The sequence below is a fragment of the Hydra vulgaris genome, chromosome 13 (assembly GCF_038396675.1).
Source record: "Hydra vulgaris chromosome 13, alternate assembly HydraT2T_AEP".
Taxonomy (NCBI): Eukaryota; Metazoa; Cnidaria; class Hydrozoa; order Anthoathecata; family Hydridae; genus Hydra; species Hydra vulgaris.
Genome location: NC_088932.1, coordinates 19,124,194 through 19,149,766, shown reverse-complemented (window position 1 = coordinate 19,149,766; position 25,573 = coordinate 19,124,194). Strand labels below are relative to the sequence as shown.

The window sequence follows — 25,573 nt, the reverse complement described above, 5'->3', positions numbered from 1 at the left end:
ATTTAAAGGTTTGTTAGTAAAAAAAAAGTTGAGTGAAAAAAAAAATGTTTTCGTATTTTTTTTTTTTGAATATGGGGTTTGAATATGGGTGTATGAATATTGTGCCCCAAAAACAAAAATAAATAAATAATAAAACGTCTATATCTATATATAGACCTAATAATGCATAACAATCAGGAAATAAAGAATAAATTTTAAACTACGGTCCAGCAAACTATAACTACGGTCCAGCAAACTATAACTGCGGTCCAGCAAACTATAACTACGGTCCAGCAAACTATAACTGCGGTCCAGCAAACTATAACTGTGGTCCAGCAAACTATAACTGCGGTCCAGCAAACTATAACTACGGTCCAGCAAACTATAACTACGGTCCAGCAAACTATAACTACGGTCCAGCAAACTATTGGGAAATGAAAAAAAAGTGTTGAGCTAGTTTTTTTTTTTTTCTTTTTATAAATTTATTAAATTTGTAAACCATAATATAAATACAAAAAGCAGGGACAAGAAGAAGACATAATTGGTCGTTTTGCCAAGTCCCTTAGTCTATACCGTAAATATTAAACAACAAAAATTGAAAAACGTAACACTATATAATATAAAACGTTTTTCTAAAGACTTAACAAAATAAAAAACCATCGCTCCTATAGTCCTACTTTAACTTTTTGTTTTTGTTAAGAAAAATTCAACCTAGTTGTAGTAAAAGATCAAAATTAGTTTAACCTAGCTTTGTCCCAGTGGGCAGAGTATAGTTACATTAAAAATAATGATTACTTTGATTTTAAAAAAATCATAATAAATTATTGAATTTTGAGGATTAAATAAATGAACTCTTTTTTTTATTTTTTAATACTAACAAACAAAATGGTAGTGGTATAATGTTTAACTAACGAATAATATGGTAGTGGCGTAATGCTAGAGCTTTGTAAAAGAGAGATTATGGAGTTAAAGAACTCAAAATAGGTAGAAACCACAATAAAAAAAAAATTTAATGTAGCCACCTTGATTGTAGTAACCCACTTTGCCTTAGGAAGGTGAATAACAATAAAGTCAAAAAAAATGTCAAAAAAAATTTTCAAGTTTCAAAAAGATCACCTCACATTGTTATATTTTTGATACAAAAATTAAAAGAATTATGGAGAAATTTCTGGAGATAGCGTTTAACGAGGTAACGTCATTTTAGAGATATTTTGTTATATATAAATATATATATATATATATATATATATATATATATATATATATATATATATATATATATATATATATATATATAATTTTACTATATATTTTTATACAATTTCTTGATACAGATTATTAAATAAGTACCATCTCGATATTATCAACCAATCAACAAAAATAGCTAATTACAGATTTTAAGTAATCGAATCGATCTCAATGCAATAGACGTTTTAACATATATCGATTTTACTATTATGGAGATAAGGAAAAGTGGAGCAACTTTACTAATATCGAAATCATTTCATTACGGAGATTAATAATTGATAACATTTGCAATAAAACTTAAAAAAGGTATATTTTCTATAATCAAATGTTTGAAAACCCGTAATAAATAATACATTATAAAACAGTAAAATAACCCAGACTATGAAATTCGACATAATACATCTTTAAAAGTTTTCAAACAACATAATACATCTTTAAATGAAATTTGCAATTTGATGTCGGTTTATATAACAAAAAGACCAATCAAGTTTGATAATATCAAAAAGACCAATCAAGTTTGATAATTATCATATGTTTTAATAAACTCAACTAAAAGCAAAGTCTAAAAATACGCACACTCACAGAAAACCTTTTGGAAAATAAGTTATTTATATTTAAGCTAGATGATCCGAGTGCCATTGACGTGATATTAAAATCTGGAGTGACCCTGCAGTGCTTTAGAAATTGGACCAAATCGAACCAAACCTTTTTTTCAAAACAAGGCTTCGTATTGACAACAGGACTTATAAAAGATTTTTCAGCGTCAAATTTACAAGAAGTTTATCGTAGGCCTGAAAATAAATAAAAATCGCACCATGACAAAAAAAACCTTGTTAAATTACTTAATATACCATATTGGATCTAGTATTATTATAAAAATAAAAATAAAACTTACCCTTTTAAATTCACTTTGAATAAATTTAAACTTTGAATATTCGTGAACAGCGCGTGCGGTGTTGGTTCGGTCAAATGGTTCTAAAAATAACCGTGTTTAAATTAAACACGCACACAGATATATGCCATCTAAAAAATAAAGAGTTGATATGACGTTGATCAACGTTCAATTTGTATTAATATTTGCAATCAATAGTGATCATCTGTAAATGATTTCAACGGCAATCAACAACTAATCAACGTTAACTTCTAAACAATGTAAATTTGTTGAATTACTGTTAATATTTAAAACAAATTGTTGCGTGTTAGCATGGCATTTACTTAGGCTGGATATTTTTTGACTGAATTGTTGATGGCAATAATATTTATAAATTTGATATGTAAAATGAAAAATATGGTATGTAAAATATGAATATAAAATATGGTAAAATGAAATGTAAACTTTATTAAAAAAGAAAGTTTTAAATTAGGAAATTATATCTTTTTTACATAAATAAACCATTTTTCTAATATGCAAATGACTGCAAGTTTTTGTCTGCTAAATTGTGACTGCAAATTTAACTCATATACAACAAAATGCATTTTTAATTCAGTTTTTGCTGCATATGATTTAATTTTTTTTTTAATTTTCTCATTCATGATAAAAATAAAAACAACAACGTCAAAACGTGACAGAATACTATACATGAGAAAATTTATGAAAGAAAAAAGAGATAATGAAAATCGAATCAAGTATTATCTTGAGAAATGCAATATTATTAAAAGGGAAATTTGAATTTATATTTAATATATACACCATATATGCGATTATTGCACCATAAGTATGGTGCAATAATTGCATCAGACTGTTGCACAAATAGTGAAGTTTCTAGTTGAGAGAAAAAAGTTGGATATTTTTCTTAAAGAAAGGAATGGTAAAGATATTCCTATCAGAGTAGCAAATAGAAGTATGAAAACAAATTTGCAAGAGAGAGTCTATTTTATTCAAAACAAATGTTTTGATTTATTAGAAGAAGTTTTGATAGAAAATATGGTTGTAATAGGTTGCAACATATTAAAAAAAAAAACTAACCTTTTTCAACTAGTACATTTTTTTAGTATTGTAAAATGCAAAACACTTGTTTAATTAAAAAAAAAATTATATTGTTGATATAACGTTGATTTAACATTGAAATGAAACACTTGATCAGCGCTTCATACCAACGTTGATAAGTCGCTTACATTTTGGACAGTAAATCAATTAAATCATTGTTGCCGAGAAACATATAGAAATATATATATTTATATATATGTATATATATATATATATGTATGTATATTATATATATATATATATATATATATATATATATATATATATATATATATATATATATATATATATATATATATATATATATATGTATGTATATAACACGAGGCTACTAAAAATTTGCACAAAAAAGAATTGCTTTTAATTGTCATTCAAATTATATTGTTTCACAACTGATCAAATAAGTAAGGATAGCAATAATAGATCATCTTATAACTGAAAGAGTCCCATGATCAACAGTGTAGCGAATTTTAGTCTTAAGCGAGCAAAGAAAGTTTTCAAAGTATTCTGGACTGAAATCTCGTAATTTAAGTTGAATTCTCTTTTTCAGGTGGTTAAGATTTTTTGCTTTGAAATCATTGTAATAGACTCTCTGTTTTAGGTGAGCCCAAAATGTCTCAATGGGCCTTAATTGTGGTACATTTGGTGGATTATTATTTTATTATTTGGTGGATTGGTCCTTAGAAACATGGGTTTTTTTACACTTCTTATAAGTTTCAATTGTTAACTTTGCATAATGAAAGCTTGCACCATCAGGCCAAAATATATTTTATATTTTTGTGATGTGAATTGATGAAAGGAACAAGATTCTTTTCAATGCATTCTTTGGAATATATTTTTGCATCAATACCATTATTCTTAATCGCAAAGAAAGGCTTTGATTTATCGAATCTACTGATTGCAATCCATACTAAAACTTTCGCTTGAAACTTTGATTTAAACTTATATTTAATATTGTTTTCAGTTTTGTCTTTATCTTGACTATAAAAGCCATCATTTCCTGGTGTGTTTTGGCTGCTCAATGTAAAATAGGACTCATCATCCATGATAATTTCAAACTCATTTGACGGTCGGAAAAAGGTTTTCGAAAGTTTTAACAGGCGTTGTTTTTGTTTAATTATTTGAACTTCAGAGCTTTCTGGTGCTTTCTTTCTTTTGAAATATTTAATTCCATGCATGTTAAAAATTTTATAAACATAACTTTTATGAATTCCATATTTTAATGCAAGTTTTCTCTGGGAGATTCCAACTTTATTTTCAGCCTTGTTAATGAGTGAAGTAATTTTTCTTATGTCCATTTTGTATGGTTTTCTGCTGCTTCCCGACTTTCTTTTAAGGTCAATATTGTCGTCTCTTTTAATAATATTATAAATATTATAATATTATAAATTGTTCGCCTTGCAAATTTCATTTGCATAAAATGATGCACTGTAAATGTTTTCCCTTTGTCTATGTTATCTAAATAAAAGTTTCCAATAAGCTTTCGTTTTTCATTTTCTTTAATTCCATCCATTTTATTTATATAACTTTACTTGCCAAAATCAGTATCAGGTTATGAAATAAGATTGTCTAGTGAATATATTTAACTTCAAACTGCAGAAATATTCGAATTTGTTCGCAAGTTTCGAACGTTTAAATTTTGTGCACATTTTTAGTAGCCTCATGTTTTATATATATATATATATATAAAACCAATAAAAAATCAAGTAAAGTTTACAATGTATATTGCCATTTTATCAATTAACTATGCTAATGGTTTACAACAGAATCACTACAATGGTAGCATTGCAATGGAAGCATTTCTCATTTAATTTAGACAAAACTTTTACTTTTTTTTATGAGTTCTGGTTTTAATGGATTGATTGATCTACATATTCATCTAGTATTTTCGGAAAAATTGTCTTTGTACCTTTTATTCTGATAAGTAATGTGTTTATTACAAGACACTTCATTTTGTCACCAATACCAAAATCCTTTGATTCTAGTTTGGTTTTAAATACTGAGCACTTTTTTAGCATGCTCAGAATTCAAATGCTAATTATTTTAATTCTTAAACTTCTAGAACTGTCTAGATCATACAAAAATTTTCTTGAACATTCTAGAATTTTCTCGAACATTCTAAAATTTTTTCAATCATTCTAGAACATTCTTGAACATTATAGAATTTTCAATAAACTTTTAGAACTTTTTAGAACATTTTTGAACAAGTATAAGAGATGATGTAAATCATTTCAGTTTGTGTTAATGGTGAATAAATAAATAAGGAACTGTAACTGAAAAGTAATTAATTAGATTAGCATCAAGAGGTTGTTTGCATCCAGCAGATGAACTTTGCTATGCATGTGAATAGTTTAAAGACAAGATCAAAAAAGTATTTCATAGAAGTCATAAAATGTGTAAGACAAAAAAAACATACATCAGCATAACTGTTGGAAATTAGGACAAGTCGTAAGCACCACATTTTACATGAGAATAATGCAAGACAATTCTTGATGGTAAACTAAATAAATACTTCTCACTTAGATGTACTTTATTTTATAGAACTTCAATGATTTTGTTAATACAAAAACTTTGTTTACTTTTATTTTTAACTCTGTTTTTTCAAATTTTATTTACAACTTTTATAGATAAACAAAAATTCTAGAGGGTGTAATTATATACAAAAATAGCTTATGACTAGCAGTAATAAAGCACATCAATTAACTTAATAATATTATGACAAAAAAATTATCACATCTCCCCGAGAACTAAAGTACTTAAGTAATATAGTCATTTAAATATATCCGCTTTCTCCTTTCTCTGGTTATCTGTCTGATCACTGGTAATAAATTATCAACAATTTCTCTGTTGTCAGTTTCCTTCTCAGCATTAACAACTATTTCTTTGATTCCTACCTCTCGTGCAGCAAAAATACTTAAATCTCCTAATTCACTTTCATCACTGTCAACCTCTTCACTAATAAAAATTTTATTTGAAACAATTATAGAATTTAAGGCAGGAGCTATTCACACTCGCATGTCTCAGTACACCATCAATTTCAACATTTGTGTTTGTGAGTATGTCGGTTACAGTAACAATTTTCTAAACTGAAGTGCGCTTTGCATTTTACTTAAAAAATATTGTTATTTTTATAATCTCTATAAATTTTCACTTTTAATATTATCCCAACTTGGGAGAAAATTTTTTTTGATAGCAAATGGCACCCACCATATCATCGGGTGTCTTGGTGCGTGACCTTTTTCAGGAGTTAACACATTTTTACGGTATTTTCTGTTTAAGCATGTATTTTATCCTCTAATTGTAACAAGGAAAATATAAACTAACAATAAAATATTTTTAGTCGTATCCTTAAATATAAATTAATAATAAAATATTTTTAGTCGTATCCCTTATGATTTTCTTATTCAAAAACATTATTATGTAATTAACAATTAACAACATTCTTGCAGAATCTCATATTATTAGATTCTTACAAAAAAATATTTTTTTCTAACCTTCAATGCATATATATGCATCATTCCATATTGCGTTTGAAGATCGTGGTGTAGCTTGACCAAGACGAACACTTATCACCATTTCATCCCATCTAGAATTTTATTAAAAATTTAATTACATATAATCTTTTTAAAGTCAATTTTTATGGTTGTTGAAAAATACTTGGGTTATATTTTATAATTACAAATATAAAATTATAATTTCGTATAATATCCACAAAAAAAACCTTGAAACTGACTCAAACTTATCGCACAAAATTTTTAATGATCATTTTTATAAACTTTTTTTGTCACATTGTCAGCTGAAAATCAAATTTTAAAATTTAATTTGTAAACACTTTCTGCCAGAATGTCTGACTAATTTTTATCATTCTTGAGACTAGATTTATTGGACACATACCCCATTGATTGTTGAATATTTATTGATAATAAACAGAAAAAACACAAAATATGGACATGGGGCCTTTAGGTTCTTGGCTGACGACATGTATTTTATCAACGTGACAAAAACAAAACCAGGCAGTATAAATAAAAGAAATTTCAATACTCATAATTTTAGAAAAAAATGTTTTCTATAACTTTTCATCAAAAATCAAATATATATATAATGTAAGAAATAAAACAAACTACAGTCAAATATATATATAATGTAAGAAATAAAACAAACTACAGTCAAATATATATATAATGTAAGAAATAAAACAAACTACAGTCAAATATATATATAATGTAAGAAATAAAACAAACTACAGCTGCCTTGTTATTTTGTTACTTTATTGCGATTTTTTTAAAAGTTTGTCAATAAAGTGTTTATGGAAACTTAAAGCAAACAAAGATCTGAGGAAATGTTTAATAATAATAATAATAATAATAATATATCAAGGTTATAGCTATGGTTTTATATAATAAAAAAAGGAATGCAGTATTAAGTTGCATTATAATAGCCTTCAAATGAATTGTTTCTAAAATAATCATAGTCTATCTTGATTTTAAACTTATTTTTTGTTTCTTAATTTACTGTTTGTGAACTTAGTTTATACCGATTGTTTACAATTCTGTTGGTAAAAAAAGTGTCAAGACAGGCACTGCATATTCCAAGCGAGGTCTTACTAAAGATAGATACAACTGTCTTCTTATGATTTTATTATTACTTTTAAACGTTTTTCTTAACAATCCTAAAAAATGGTTAACTTAATAAGTTACAGTTGCAATATGTTCCTTCCATTTAAGGTCTTTTGTAAACAATACACCCAAGTCTTTTTTCTTTTCAGTTGTTTCCATTTTATGTTTATTTAGTCTGTAGCTATAATTCTGATTATTTTGACTAAAAATGTATTATATTACATTTTTCCTCATTGAAAGTCACAAAACATGTTTTAGCCCATTCCCATTTTTTTTAACACCATGTTGTAAATTTAAATGATCTGTTTTATTAGAAACAGCAGGTAATATCTTTGTGTCGTCTGCAAATAGTTTGCAGTGACATATAATATTGTTCAACATATCATTAATGAATAGAAGAAATAGTATGCAAGCCTTCCCGGAAAGCGCATGCGGTTGTTCGTCCACATTTAAAGTAATTTTTTTAGACTAACTGACGACAGCAGTACGCATCTTTTAACTTATAAAGCATTTCAATATTTTGCAGCAAAAAGCTAAACTTATTTACTAAGAAAAAAAAAACAATTCTTAAATAGGGAAACAAAATTGTGACGAATTATCAAGTTTAATTAAATAAACTAGAAAATTTATTAATTAAAAAAAGAAAATTAAAAAAAAAAAATTTTATAAAATTTTTATACAGCTTTTTTATTCTTTTTTTTTTTAGAGTTGTTGCTGAAAAAAACATCTTTTATAACAATTCAACAGCAATTTAAAGTTTTGATATTCAATTTATTCACGATTTTTATCAGTCCATTTAATTAAAAAACTAATTTGCTATGTACGCTAGAACTATAAGAAATTTTGTTAATTTTTTTTCTTACATTTAGTTGTTTATTACGTTTATTTGTTTATTACGTTTATTTGTTTATTACGTTTATTTGTTTATTACGTTTATTTGTTTATTACGTTTATTTGTTTATTACATTTATTGGTTTTTACATCTTCTCATTTTTAAAAAAGTTTTTGCTATACTTGACGTTTTTTCTCAATACTTATATAATAGAAAAATAAGAAAATAAATGGTTATTTATTTGTACAAATTATTATTTGAATAATAAAGTTTGTTAATGACGGAATAAATGTATTTTAATAAATGTATTTTACTTTAATAAATGTATTTACCGCATTTGGTGCACGTATGAAATTGTTTCTTTAATATTGCCCAATTTCTATTGTTAATATGAGTTACTAGAGATAAAGAAACATAACAATTGCTCTGTTTAAAAAAATGTATTTAAAACTTAAAAAAAAAGTTTTAAATAGGTTCCTAAAAATTTTGTTAAGAAAGTTCAGTAAATTAATAATGCACTAGCCCACAAAATTTTGCAGCATCATTTCATTTTTTTACATGAAAAACTTGTTAAAAAAAATAAAATTTCTCACAAATAAATAGCAATTAGTTTCCTCGCTTTCTTGTGCATTTGATAAAAACAGTAAAGTTTAGCAAAGACATTTGAAAAACAAATTTAAAAATTATCCGTGTTTCTGGCGCAATTTACAAAGTTTTTTTTTTATATACTGACTGAAAAAAGTTGCGAAAAAATTGTATATCAAAAAATATTTTTATCTTTGTTATATTCTTATCTACTTTTTTACTCGACTTGTATCAATTTTGGTAGTGGAAAATAACAAACGCTCTAAAAATAAGAAAACAAAAACAGTAAATATTTATGTATTTTATTTTTTTGACAGCAATTTCCTTTTTCTTATTAATAAATTTTTTTAGCTTATTTTATTTAGATTTTCTCTTTTGTATACGGTTTTTTTCTTCGAATATTGCTGATTTATTCTCTAGTTTCTTATAGCTTTATTTTACCGTGAACTTTTAAAACGCATACCATATAAAAACGTGGTCAAGTTGTCTAAAAAAATACTTTAGACATGAACGTATTAGGCATGCAACTACATACGCTTCCCGAGAAGACTTGTAGTATGGGTCCCAGCACAGAGCCTTGAGGTACTCCACACTAGTTACCTGTATCCAATTTGATGTAGAATCTCCTAATGTGAATCATTGTTTTATAACTTTTTTATGGAAAAACTTATCAATTGCTTTGACAAAATCAAAGTAAATATTATCTACCAGTATCCTTAAATTTAGATAAAAGAATAGTAAGTTTCCAACAAGTAGCTATAACCTTGTATTATTATTATTATTAATAAATATTTTAAAGGAACAAATACATGCTGATTCATATTAACTAGGTTGCTATTTAAGTAAAATACTAGGCTATCTTTAATCAAACATTCCATTAACTTGCACAAAATCGATGTTAAAGACACAGTCTCCAGGTTCAATTTTGTTTCCCTTTTTAAATAATGAAACAACATTTGCCAATAGCAATTTGTAAGGAACTAAACGATTTGATAAACAACATATAGATGGGTGCTGAAATAGTCGATGCAAAATTTTTCAATACTGCTGGATGAATGTAAGTTTAGTAATAAAAATATTTTACTTTCTACGAACTTATAAAAATTTGGCTGTAAAAAAATGACAGTATTTAAAACCTTTTAATATGTTTAAAATCACACTTTTATTTAACTATTTTTAAAAGACTTTCTAAATTTTAATTTTTTTATCTTTAATAGTTTTTATATTTTTATTTTTTTATAGTATTTATTTAAAAAAAAAAAAATTTAAGTGACATCAATAAAATCAGTGATATCAGAAAGGGAAGTGAGAAGAGGCAATTTAGTCGGTAAATTGGAAATGTATAGTCAGCATTTGGTAAATGTCAGCCAATGAGGACCTTTTTTTTTTACTTTTTAGATCATAGTCGGCAAAAAATCTGTCAAAACATCCAAGTAAACTAGATCTGTGAGATCATTCAAATAAATCAGATAAGTGAAATTTGTGATATCAGTAAATACATTAAACTAATCATGTTCACTCAGAGTCATTATTTTTTAATAAACATAAATGTACTGATACACTTAATAAACTGTGAAGAAAGGAAAACAAACAGTAAAACATGCATAAAATAAAAATTACTAACTTGAACTCAAGAGAATAATATTTGAAGAATCCAAAGAGTAACTCCCCGTGAGACTGTTTATTTTTAGAGCTAAAACATAAAAAACCATTTTAAATTTTCTTTACCATTAGTGTTCATCACTTTATTACTGAGTTGAGATTTAAAATTATTTTTTTTAACCAATCAAAATAAACATTTATTTTTAACCAATGAAAATAGTTTTAAGCTGATATTTTTTGGAAATATTGGAATTGTTATTTTTTATTTGTTAACAAATGTGAGAAATGGATTTTTAGATTTAATTACACATGAAAATCAGTTTGACAACTCAAAAAAAAAGATTTTTTCACAAATTTTTTTAGCAAAAAGTTCAAGATTTTTTCATGATTTTTTCAACAACAAAAATTTTTCTTTCATGCTATGCATTTAAGTAAAAACTCTTTTTAAGTTTTACTTTTTTTATTAACCTAAGCAAAGCTCTGACAAAAAAATAACAAATGTCAGTGCTGGTCAGAAATAATGATGAGGGGTAATTCCGCATCAAATCACCCAAAATTTATAAAATTTTGAACCATGGGTCTTCAAATTTTTTAAAAACCTCTTTGGCTGTTGCATCTTAAAAAGAAAAGTTAACATATAAAATTTTAGCTAAAAATGTTGAGAGGTTGACAAGATACTGCAATTTTAATACTGACCTGGTTTCCTAAAATGACCCGGTTTTCATAACACTCTGAAAAAACATTTTTCTTAAAATAATAAGAAATAAAAATGGCAAAAACATGAAAATAAACATATATAATGTTTTTTTGATGCTGAATTCAATAAATGTACTTAAAATGCTAAAATATAAAAGGAACATGCTTAAAAATTAATAAAACAACTAGTTTCCATAAAACAACTTTGGGGCCCAATATCTCAAAACATCCCCATCAAAAAAAAATTTTTTTTGCTGTTAATATTTTCAGCTGTTTATAATCTTACTAGGCACAAAAAATCTAACTGGAAAAACGACTGAAACATACGGAACTTTAATTTCAAAGATGTATCAAATTTTCAATAAGCTATTTTAAAAAACTTTCAAATAGATTTCTGTAAAATATTATATTTAGTTAAGACTCCTTAAAAAAAAAAGAAGATGTAATTGGAACTTTAAGCAACGAAGAAAAAATAGCTATATCATTACGCTGTAACATTGAACTATCAAACTTAACAACATTATGTGAAAAACATGCTACAAATTATTTGAAAATGTATCCTATATGGCAGAAAGCATGCATCTATTCAAAAAACATACAAAGAAAATTACAAGTAAGTAAAAGTGGAATTTAAGTATTTTAATATATATATTTTTTTAATTTGTGTTTTCCAAAACATAAACCATGTTTTAAACAATTGTGCAGATAAGCTATATACAACTATACATACAATTATATTATATACAAAATACATAAAGCTATATGCAATTATATATACAATTCAATTACTTTTAGAAAATCTTAGAGTAGTTACGATAATTGAGTCACAAGACATGATGAGAAGTAGCTTAAATATTGCTCCTGGGAAGAAACTTTGCAAACCCTGTAAGCAAAAGATTGCCAAAAAAGCAGATCTTAAAGAAGAGAAGCAAAGTCAGGGTGAACAAGATGAAGATTTTCTAATATTATCATTCAAATCAAAAAGACAGGAGATCAATGAAGAACTTGAAAATTTTAATATATCTCCTCTAAAATCTCATTCAAAGTCATTAAAACATATACTCTCAGAAGGAAAGCGAAAAGTTGCGCGCATCAACGAAATGGTAAGTAACCTTACTAGAAAAACTGAAAGTCAATACAATGTTCCCTCAAAACTGTGTTATGAACCAAATGACATTAAAAAGAAGGCTGAAAACTTTGATGAAATTATGAGCTTGATAAAAGAAAAAATTCTATGTTCTGACAAAGAAACAATTGTTCAACTTCTAACATTGGCACCCCCAAGTTGGTCAATATTAGAAGTACAAAATAACTTTGCAGTTACAGAATACCAAGCAAAAAAGGCTAGACAACTTTTTAATAAAAAATCTCACCTTTGAATAAAGGGAAAGTCTTACAAAAAGAAATAGAAGATTCTGTTAAACTTTTTTATGATTCAAGTGATTTATGTAGAACTATGCCTGGAAAAAAAGATTATGTTAGCATTCAAAAGAATGTCCATAAACAAAAAAAACTGCTTTTGTGTAATTTAAAGGAACTATATTTATTATACAAAGAAAACAATCCAGAAATACAAATAAGTTACTCAAAATTTGCTTCACTTAGACCAAAGTGGTGCATTTTGCCAGGTGCAAGTGGTACACATTCTGTTTGTGTTTGTTCTTATCACCAAAATGCCATATTGCTAGTAGATGCTTTAAATATTGGACTAAGGTATAAGGACTTACTTTCAAAAACCGTTTGCTCAGTAGAAAACAAAGAATGCATGCTTGTACAGTGTGATGATTGTCCTGGTAAAGAACCCCTCACCAAATATTTGTATGAGATTTTTGGAGAATACGAAGATGATTTTGAGATACACTACAAGCAATGGCAAACTACTGACCGTGCAACACTATTAAGTTTAACAGCTGATGTTCCAACGTTTGTTGAACTATTAGCATCTTGTTTTGAAAAGCTACAAGCTCATTCTTTTATTGTTCACTCTCAATCACAGTACCTTAACCAACTGAAACAATATATGGATCAATCAAACATTATCATTATTGGCAACTTTGCTGAAAATTATGCTTTTGTTGTCCAAGATGAAATACAGAGCTATCATTGGAACACCCAACAATGTTCTTTACATCCATTAGTCATATACTATAAAGATGATAAAGGTGAACTGAAACATATTTCTTACTGTTTTATATCAGATGACATTATACATGATGTAACTTATGTGTACAAAATATTCCAAATAATCATACCAATAGTAAAAATAAAATTTTCCAATCTATCCAAATTACATTTATTCACTGATGGTTGCGCAGGACAGTACAAAAATTGTAAAAGCTTTTACAATCTATGTCAACTAGAGAGCGAATTTTGCCTTAAAATTGAATGGAACTTTTTTACCACGTCCCACGGAAAGTCACCATGCGATGGGATTGGTGGTACTGTAAAAAGATTAACAGCACAAGAAAGTTTAAAACGACCGTACAGAAACCAAATTCTCACATCAGAAGCTATGTATGAATTTTGTATTGATAAAATCAAAGTTGTTAACTTCATTTACAAAAAGGGATTGGACTTACAATTGCAACGTGAAGAACAAAAAGAAAGGTACACTGGTGTAACAACTCTACCTGGTACTCGTAGCTTTCATCAATTTATACATCTTGGAGATAACAAGGTTGGTGCAAAGAGGTTTAGTACAGACACTAATTATACAATAATCCACAATCTTAAAAAGAAACAAGACATATCTCAACTTGAAACTGTCACTTTAGGTTGTTATGTCGCTGTAGTCTGTGATGATAGGTGGTGGATCGGCATTGTAACTAAAACCAACTTAGAAGAAGTTGATGCTAAAGTTAAGTTTCTTCATCCAAATGGTCCATCAATCTGTTTTAACTGGCCTGAAAGAGACGACTACTGTTTTATTCGAAACACCAACATATTGAAAAAACTATCTGTTCCACAAGCTTGCTCTAGTTCTGGTAGAAACTATGTGTTTGAAAATGCTGAAATAGAGGAAGTACAAGTAAAATGGGAGCAATATTGTAAACTATTACAAACACAGTCAAAATAACTTTCATCTTTGATACCTTTACAAATCTTGTATATTTAAGTAACTTTTTAAATTACGATTAACTTTATTTAGAGACTAGTTGTTTTATTAATTTTTAGTTCTTTTTATATTTGAGCATTTTAAGTACATTTATTGAATTCAGCATCAAAAAAATATTATATATGTTCATTTTCATGTTTTTGCCATTTTTATTTCTTATTATTTTAAGGAAAATGTTTTTTCAGAGTGTTATGAAAACCGGGTCATTTTGGGAAACCAGGTCAGTATTAAAATTGCAATATCTTGTCAACCGCTAAACTTTTTTAGCTGAAATTTTGCATGCAATACTTTTTTATAATTAGGAATAATGTGTCAAAATATAACACAAAAGGAAGACACATGGTTCAATGGACTGGGTGATTTGATGTGAAATTGCCCTTAGGCGGTTTATTAAATTGGATTAACTAAATTAGTTACTTAAAAATATTATTATTCTTGGGTGTCAAAATTAACACATTATAAAGAGCTTTAAAATGTTGTTTAATTTTTTCTACTTTTAAAAATCATTAACTCTAAATATCTAAAATCATCAAAAAAAATTATTTATTCCAAGCTTATCAAAATAAAATAAAAAAATTTCAGATATTAACCTCCCAAAGGTATAGATTAAGGTAAGTATATTCAAGAAGGGTACAATTTTTTTTTTTTTTTTTTTGTAAATAGTTTTTAATATAAATTTTATATAGTTTTTAATACCCCTCTTATACCGCAAATTTTTTAGAATACAGTAAAGACTGAATCAATGTGAAACAAAAATAAAATTGCCATTGAAAATTCTTTTGTAAAAAAAAAAAAAAAAAAAAAGGGAAGTTACCAACAAAGTAAAAGATAAAGATAAATTATAATTATAATAAACAAATCATTATGTATTTATAGATAAACAAATTATTATGTATTTATAGATAAACAAATTATTATGTATTTATAGATAAACAAATTACTATGTATTTATAGAAAAACAAATTATTATGTATTTATAGATAAACAAATCATTATGTATTTATAGATAAACAAATCATTATGTATTTATAGATAAACAAATCATTATGTATTTATAGATAAACAAATTATTATGTATTTATAGATAAACAAATCATTATGTATTTATAGATAAACAAATCATTATGTATTTATAGATAAACAAATCATTATGTATTTATAGATAAACAAATTATTATGTATTTATAGATAAACAAATCATTATGTATTTATAGATAAACAAATTATTATGTATTTATAGATAAACAAATTATTATTTATTTATAGATAAACAAATCATTATGTATTTATAGATAAACAAATCATTATGTATTTATAGATAAACAAATTATTATGTATTTATAGATAAACAAATTATTATGTATTTATAGATAAACAAATTATTATGTATTTATAGATAAACAAATTATTATGTATTTATAGATAAACAAATTATTATATATTTTAAGAAACGAAAAAAAAAAAAATTTGATGTTAATTTTTATTTCATTTCAAAAGCATTGAAAAATACTTAAATTCTACTGCATTGAGTGCAACAATCACTTTACAACAAATTTTTTTACTAAGCAATGCATTTTATAATTAAAAAAAATAAGGAATAAAACTAGGCGTAATATTTAAAATAAGTTTAAAGTCTAAAGTTTAAAGGGGTTTAAATTAAGAACTTTTCAATAGAATTTTGCAAGAATAAAATCACCAGGTTTTCTTAAAGAATTTAACAGGTTTTCTCAAAAAATACGCTAGGTCTTCTCTAAGAATTCACCAGGTCTTCTTAAAAAATTCACTAGATCTTCTCAAAGGATTTTTCCAGGTCTCTTAAAGGATTTTTCCATTTCTTCTCAAAAAATTCACCAGGTTTTCTTAAAGAACTCCCCAGGTCTTCTTAAAGAATTCACCAGGTTTTCTTAAAGAACTTGCCAGGTCTTCTTAAAGAAATCACCAGGTTTTCTCAAGGAACTCTCCATGTTTTCTTGAAGCTTAGGTTTAAAACTTTGTAATTATGATATATTTTGCTGCTAAATCTCAATGTAAAGCAATTAAAAAATATATACAAGTCTGGAAGCATTTAGTAATTGTTATTTGTTTTGGCTTTTAACAAAGATGACAAATATCATTATTAACCTTTTTAACATTCTCAAATGAAACATCTTTTTTTATCTTATAAGTAAAATCACATTCTAATTTAAAAAATAAAAAAACTATATTAATCAATCTGAATCCAAAAACCAAGTTGTCACAAAAACCAAGTAGCCATAAAAACCAAGTAGCCATAAGAACTAAGTAGCCATAAAAACCAAGTAGCCGCAAAAACCAAGTAGCTATAAAAACCAAGTTGCCATAAAAACCTTTATAGTAGTTATAAAAAATTATTTTTAAATTCTCTTTGTTATTAATATATTGGCTTTAAACAAAATAAGATTAAACGCTATCATTGAAAGACATTGTAAACCCATATCTGTTATTTTAGTATACACCTCTTTCAAAATCTCTAATTAAATTTTCCCAAAAGTTTCAACTCCTATAGATACCAACTGAATGATTAAATATGATAAACAAAAAATGATTTCTCATTTGTTGTTCACAAAATTGTATTAGCAGGATGTATTTCTTGTTATATTGGTGAAACTTCAATTAAATGCAAAGTCAGCATAAAATGTCACAGTAGAAAGTCAACTTTATATAAGCAGAAAACCTCTTTAATTCTAATTTATATTTTACCTAATAAAATTCAGCTAAGAGAGATTCTATTGTACCAACATATAGATAAATCATTACAAGACTTCTCTTTTTTATATAATAGCATAATTATAATTTCATTTTATGTTGCATAATTATTTGCTAAAACCTTTAATGCTATTGTTGTATTTTATTCTGTATATTCATATTTACATATATTATACTTATTTACATTTTATATTTATTTATGTTTTATACTTGTATTTTTGTTGCTGTATTGTATTTTATTTTGTCACAAATTGCAATTTTTATTGTATTTTAGTTATGGTTGTATAGTTGTATACTAAATTGAACATTTTTATTTTATGATGATATTATATAGCAAAATAATAACTATTAAAAACATCGTGTATAGTTATAGCAATTAATAAAACATACCAGTTACATGGTATCAATAGAGCTGGTTCAAACATAGGAAGGTCGTCAACATTTCGATCAAGAGAAAAATATTGCTAAAGTAATATAAAATTTTGTAAAAAAATTTTAAACATCTGATTACTGTCCTATAATATTTCTAGAACTTAGTTTTAAAAACACTTTTAAAAAATTTGAAAGTTTCAATTTTTTTGGTCAATAAATGTACATCAATATAGTGATAAAATAAAATGTAATGCTTTTCAGAACTCATAGAAAGGTAAAAAAAACTAATTTTAAAACAAAAACCAAACCCCAAGAGTTAGTTTTTATTTCAAAATTGGTTAATTTGATGTGAACATTTGATGTGGGGCTACCACTTATTTTAAAACTACAACAAACTCCATTAAAAAGATTTTTACTGGGTATTCCTGTTGTATGGGCGTCAATACTGGAGGACAGCAATAACCTATAACAAAAATAATAAAATAAATACAAAAACAAATACAATTGTTAAAACATTCATAAAATAATAACTATATTACTCTAAAAAATTATTATATTAAAAAAGTATATTTTAAATTATATTAAAATATACTTTTTAATATAATAATAAAGTATATTAAAGTGTAATTGCTGGAAAAAAATTAATGGAAATAAAACATGAAGTATAAAAAATCAAAAAAAAAATAATAATTAAAAAAAAAAAATCAGAGGTTTATAGCTTTAGCCTGCACCACAACACTGCCACTATTTGCTCCACTATTACTATCAACACTACTACTAGCTACACCACCACCTCCATCAACACTACCACTATCTGCTCCACTATTTCTGTCAACACTACCACTAACTGTAAAATGTCCATAGTGCAGTTGTAAATTTTTTGGTAAGTTATCATTTTATAGAATTTCATCAAATTTTTATTCAATATCACATAAAGTTTGTATGAAAAAAATTTATTTGTGAACATAAAATGTTTTTTATGAACAAAACTAAAAATGTATTTAGAAGCATAAATAAAAATTCATTTAAAAATAACAACAAAAAATTATTTATAAATAAAAACAAAAATTTATAAATAAAAACAAAAATTTATTATGAACATAAATTATGCTTATGAATATCTTAATGGTAACTGACAAAATCTAAAAACTGTTTTTTAATTTTTATTTTTTTAAATCTAAAAATTAGTTTTAATCTTTATTAAAAATGGTTCTTTAAATCACTAAAAAAAACAATGTTATGTATAATATTTTTGAAGAAAAATAATAAAATCATAAAAAAAAAAAAAAAGCTTTTAAGAGAAGAGAAATTTTTCCAAGAGCTTCTATAACAAAATATCATTAAAGTAAAAAAAAAATAACTAACTTTGCAAGTAATGAATAACCATCATAACTAGAGAATAACTGGACAAAGTTCCTTGGCTAGCATCATTTATTGAACGAGACTTTGCCCAATGCTTCACTGCCATTATTAAAGGACGAACACGATCATCAACTAAAAAAAAAAAAAAATTTACAATCAGCAAATGTAAAACCATTTTCAGATACAAATATAACTTTGAAAAATACACCACCTTCATGAAAGCACAATAACAAAATTAACAACATAATTAAACAAATATGATGAAGTTAACATTAATTAAAATAAATTTAACGTAAATTTAACACAAACTTAATCAAGTTTAACATGAGTTCATAAATATACTTACATACACAACAAAATTATATAAAAATTTAATAAAATAAATTGAATTTTTGTTTTTGTCAACTAACTGTATAACTGAATTGAATATCAATCAATTGAATTACTTTTAGAATATGTACGGAGAAGGTGTGTATTACGAATTCCCTACAAGCATAAAAAATCTTGAGTTTTATTTTTCCTTACTTGAAAACAATTTTTAAAATTAGAATGTAATAAACACAACCACGTAAATTTTTCAAATTATTTATAAAATAGAGAAAAATAGAATAAACTATTTAATAAACTTACAATTGAGTTGTTTGTGTTTATATCACAATCGCATCCACTAAAAAAAGTATAATATATAAAATTAAACAACATTAAATATATAATTTTAAACAATTGTATGATTTTTTATTATTCTTTATATTCATTAAAAAATTTTAATACAATCTTTAAAACTCAAACATCTTACTGATAATTTACTTAATAAATAACTTACTTGGTAACTAAATTACTTGGTATCTAACTTACTTGAGAACTAACTAACTTACCTGGCAACTAAATGTTGAACATATTTAGTTAAATGATAATCAAAGGTTATATAAAGTGATTTAAAAAACTTTGAGTATAATTTTGCCCTTTTTTTTATGTACTACTTTCATATGTCCTAATGTTTATGTTAATTTGCTGGCATGATTATTATTTTTATTATTTCTAGAAAGATTAATAAATATTCACAAAAAATCTTAACTAATTTAACTTATTGATAAAGATTTTGATATATTAGAAAACTATATATATATATATATATACATATATTTATATATATATATATATATATATATATATATATATATATATACATATATATATATATATATATATATATATATATATATATATATATATATATATATATATATATATATATAAAACAATATTTACCTAACAGTATCTTTAAATTTCAATATAGGAACTTTAGCACGGATGAATTGTATATTACGAATGCAAGCTAAAAATGTTAAAGAAAAGTATAAAAATAATAGAATGTTATATTATTACAATAAAAATATTCTTAGCAAAGAATAGTTGAAAATATATATATATTTATATATATTTATATATATATACATACATATACATACACACACACACATACATACATACATACATACATACATACATACATACATACATACATACATACATACATACATACATACATACATACATACATACATACATACATACATACATACATACATACATACATACATATACATAAATACGATTGCAAGCTGAAAATGTTAAAGAAAAGTATAAAAATATTAGAATGTTATATTATTACAATGAAAATATTCTTAGCAAAAAATAGTTGTAAAATATATATATATATATATATATATATATATATATATATATATATATATATATATATATATATATATATATATATATATATATATATAATTAATTAGTAAAAAACACTTATCTAACTTTTATCTTCGACTTGAAGTTTCACCATTGCTGGATCATCAGGAAGAGTTCTGGATCATCAGGAAGAACTCTTCCTGATGATCCAGCAATGGTGAAACTTCAAGTCGAAGATAAAAGTTAGATAAGTGTTTTTTACTAATTAATTATTGCTCTGTTCCTTAAGAACATTGAGCACTCTATTTGTAAAATACACAAACATAATTTACATATATTTATATATATATATATATATATATATATATATATATATATATATATATATATATATATATATATATATATATATATATGTATATATATATATATATATATGTATATATATATATATATATGTATATATATATATATATATTTATATATATATATACATACATACATACATACATATACATATATATATATATATATATATATATATATATATATATATATATATATATATATATATATATATATATATATACATATATGTATATATATATATATATATATATATATATATATATATATATATATATATATATCGGTGTTGTATGTTGTGGTTGCCCAACAGTACCAGGTGTCCAAATTTTGTGAAGGGGGACTAAAATATTTCTTAAATTCACAAATTAAATTCTTTAATTATCTGATCTGGAGAGTTGACTTGCTTGTATATTAGTATTTTGCATAATAAACTGCAAACATTAAAATTGGCCTCAAAAATAATTACAAAAAATGTTTACTTTTACATCACAAAATTGCTTTTAAAAACTGTAATAAATTGAAGAAACTGTGTCAAAGGTTGAATTAGGCAATCGCAACAGAAAGGTGGGAATTCACAATCGTGAAATTATTAAATATTAAAAAGATGATATTTAAGTGTTAAATAAATATATCTCGCAAAGTAAAATAGTTTTTTTAAAACTTTTAGCATCAAAACTATTTTCTTATAAATTTAGCTATTGCTTTTTTTGCCAACTAATGCTATTATTTAATTGCTATGTAATTGAAATGACACCTAAAGTAGAAATCTCAGGTTTGTCATCTGAACTTTTTATGTAGTCAAATTTTTTCAAAATTTTAAAAAATATGCTTTTCTAAAAAGTTTTAGTATTAAATTTATTTTAAATAAGAAAAAAAAATTTATCTATCATTAACTATAAAAAAAATTGAGCTATTTAAATAGATAAAAGATACAGTTCCTTAACAAAAAAAATTGCTATAAGACTAATTAAAATTTTGTTTTTTTAATCAAAATTCTAAGTTATCAAATAAACATTTTTTTAAAAAGGTGATTTTAAAGCATGAAAATTATATTAAAAAAATAAAGAATCTGGTTCGTGCTTTTAAATGTTTTGTATGAATGCAAATATTTTAATTTAGTATAACCTTTCTTGTTTAAATTAAAACAGTAACATTTTTCAGAGTAAAAGTTTAACACTTAAAAATTTTTTAGTCTTACAAGTTATAAGGCAAACTTTTATTTCAAATAAAACTTGGTATATAATAATTATAATATCAATTAAGTATTTATAATACCTGGATTATCTATTGTTCCATTAGTTTTTCTATGTTTTCCTAAACATTCAACATCTGTCTAAAACCTATTATTATTACCTTTTTAAGCAATAAAACCAATGTTGACAAAAACAAGCTCTTTTTATAACACGATGTAACCCTAAATAGTTTACTCTAAGTTAGACGCTGTTAAAAAAGGTAGCATTTATAGTTACAGGCCTTCAAAACAAGCATTTATGATAAAGTCGCGCATAAATAGGCTTTTTTAGAAAAATCCAGCAAAGGCTTTTTGGAGGCAGCACACCAAACTTTGAAAAATCCACTTTTTGGAGCCAGCATGTCACTGACTACTGATTTTTTCTACAGTTTTAAATTTCATTTTTTTATTAATTCAAAACTTCAATAAGAAGCAATGTCTTTCCTCACGAAGTTAAATTTTCTTAATTTCTTTAAGATCTCCAAAACACACACACACACACACACACACACGCACACACACACACACACGCACACGCACACACACACACACACACATATATATATATATGTATAAATTAAAATGCATTACAAAATTTAAAACTTATTTTATTAAGACACCAAAATATTTCTTGTTAATATATATTTATATATTTAATCATTTAAATAAAAAAAATAGTATAAATAAATTAAAAAATTACACATATATCTTAATAACTTTTGAATTTCCTTTAAGTACCAACAAGCTTCACTTCGCTGGTCTACCTAAAACAAACAAAAAAAGTCAAAACAGCTGTATACCAGAACCTACATAAAAATTAAAGCTCAAAACAGTTAGTTACCAGTGCAACTATATATTTGAAAACTTACTTGTCGTGTATGAGTGAGCATTAAACAAAAGTCAGCATCTGAATTATTTGTTGCAAAACCATTACATGATGAGCCAACTAGATGTAAACTACATGCTAAAAATAAATACATGTAACATTATTAATATATAAGTTATATCATTGTCATCAAGGTTAATGAAAAATTAAAGTATTACTGGGAAACTGTTTTCTAAACACTGACAAAAGTGCTGAGCGAAGACAAATTTTTTTTGAAAGTAATTCTGCAGATTGTTGATGAGAAGCAAAGTAGTCCAGTATTTCACTTGACAACTATTAAACAAAAATCACAAATATAAATAAAAATTACAGTTAAATTTTATCTAAAAATTTACAAATTATACAATATAATTTAAAAATAATTTAAAACCTTAAAATAAAATTTTAGTAATACTCTGTATTATAAAATTATTTACTAAAATTATGTATTGTTGATATAATTGTTTATTTTCCAAGATTATTTTTTTTTAGATTATTTTTTGAAATTATTATTTTGAAATTATTACTAGATTCTAATTTAAAAAAGCATTATAATATAAAGCATGAGGTTTAAACAAATATTTGGTATGATAATTGAAAAATTTTTATTTGGATATTTCAAATAATATTTACCTCATCAAATAACAATAAAGATTATAAAAAAATATATTGCATTAAATATTATTATTATTAATTGCCAAAAAAATCCAATTGTTCATAAATTGATTGTATCAAATTATTAAATCTAATATCAATACAATAAACTATTTCATACATAATTTTAGTAAATATGCCATTTATCTGAAATAATGAGAAAAAGCAATAATTTAAATAAAGAAAGCATCTGTTGTTGTCACTATATGCACCATTTTTATTTCAGAAATAAAGTTTGTATATAAACATAAAAACTGTTTAAAAAGTTTGCGCTTAAAAGCAATATCATATTAATCTAAATTAAAGCAGTTAAAATATCTTTTTTTTAATTTATTTTTTGCTACCAACTTTATTAGAAGAAAAAAAATTATTTTCATTTGGCTTTGGGGAAAACATACCTTTTGATACTCAGAATTTTTCCACTCAACAGTTTTACTACTTTCTGATTGAATTTTAGCATTGTCTAGGTGTTGACGCTTTCCAGATAGATTAACATTGGTTTTTTGTGTCACTTTTGAAAAATCGCGTTTTCTTTTTTCAAAGCTTATGTTTAACTGTGTCTAAAAATCAAAAAGAATAAAAATAATTCAAAAATATAAGGATAAAGCAATAACAAATGTGAACATATACAAATAATAAAAAATTTAATAAGGATTTTTTGATAAGTTTATAAAACAACTGACATCTCCTTTAGGTGTTGGTGTTAATGTTAATGAAGGTACATTCACACTTGAAATATTTCTCCAAGTATTAGTTACTTGAAATCCATTTTGGAGATTTTGTAAATGTTTTGTTACAACTGGATGAGGACGAGTATATTTACGAGTTTTTTCTTCAAATGACTCAGTTCCAAAAAACCTTCGGCCCTCATAAGTCATTGCATGCAATGCTTTTGGGATAATCTATCTAAATTCAGGTTACGATAAAAACAATTACGTAAGAACATAATCTATATTTACAATATTCATTAATACACTTTTAAAAAGTATCACTTCTTAGAGCTAAATTATTTTATAATTACAATCCCCTTCACAATTATGTTTTTACTACTATACAATAACAACATAAACAATAACAATTTAGCAACTCATTTTTAATTCTTTGAAAGTTTTAAATTTTAATATATATATATATATATATATATATATATATATATATATATATATATATATATATATATATATATATTATATATATTATCATCTTATCATATATATATATATATATATATATATATATATATATATATTATATATATATTATATATATATATATATATATTATATATATATATATATATATATATATATATATATATATATATATATATATATTATCATCTTATCATATATATATATATATATATATATATATATATATATTTATATATATATATATATATATATAAATATATATATATATATATTTATATTTATATTTATATATATATATATATATATATATATATATATATATATATATATAAAGATATATATATATATATATATATATATATATATATATATATATATATATATATATATGTATCTTTTTACTCGTCATTAAAAAGTAAGGTTAACAATGTTAACCTTTCTTTTAACTTACGTTTATAACATAATTTTAATAAAGTAGTAAATAAAC

At 24.3% G+C, this 25,573-nt stretch overlaps 1 protein-coding gene across 1 annotated transcript; it reads right to left on the bottom strand.

Annotated features, from left to right (window-relative positions):
- Window positions 1-1,511: 1,511 nt before the first annotated feature.
- Window positions 1,512-24,847, bottom strand: LOC100203346 (poly(A) RNA polymerase GLD2-A). Its single transcript, XM_065816314.1, has 15 exons — window positions 24,616-24,847; window positions 24,331-24,492; window positions 23,458-23,572; window positions 23,283-23,377; window positions 23,114-23,177; window positions 20,388-20,454; window positions 19,749-19,785; window positions 19,565-19,604; window positions 19,122-19,250; window positions 18,173-18,219; window positions 17,775-17,848; window positions 10,872-10,940; window positions 6,709-6,800; window positions 2,123-2,202; window positions 1,512-2,018 (listed from the first exon to the last, which is right to left on the bottom strand). The coding sequence occupies exons 1-15, from the start codon at window positions 24,808-24,810 to the stop codon at window positions 1,971-1,973; spliced, it is 1,314 nt and encodes a 437-aa protein (XP_065672386.1). The 5' UTR covers window positions 24,811-24,847; the 3' UTR covers window positions 1,512-1,970.
- Window positions 24,848-25,573: the final 726 nt, after the last annotated feature.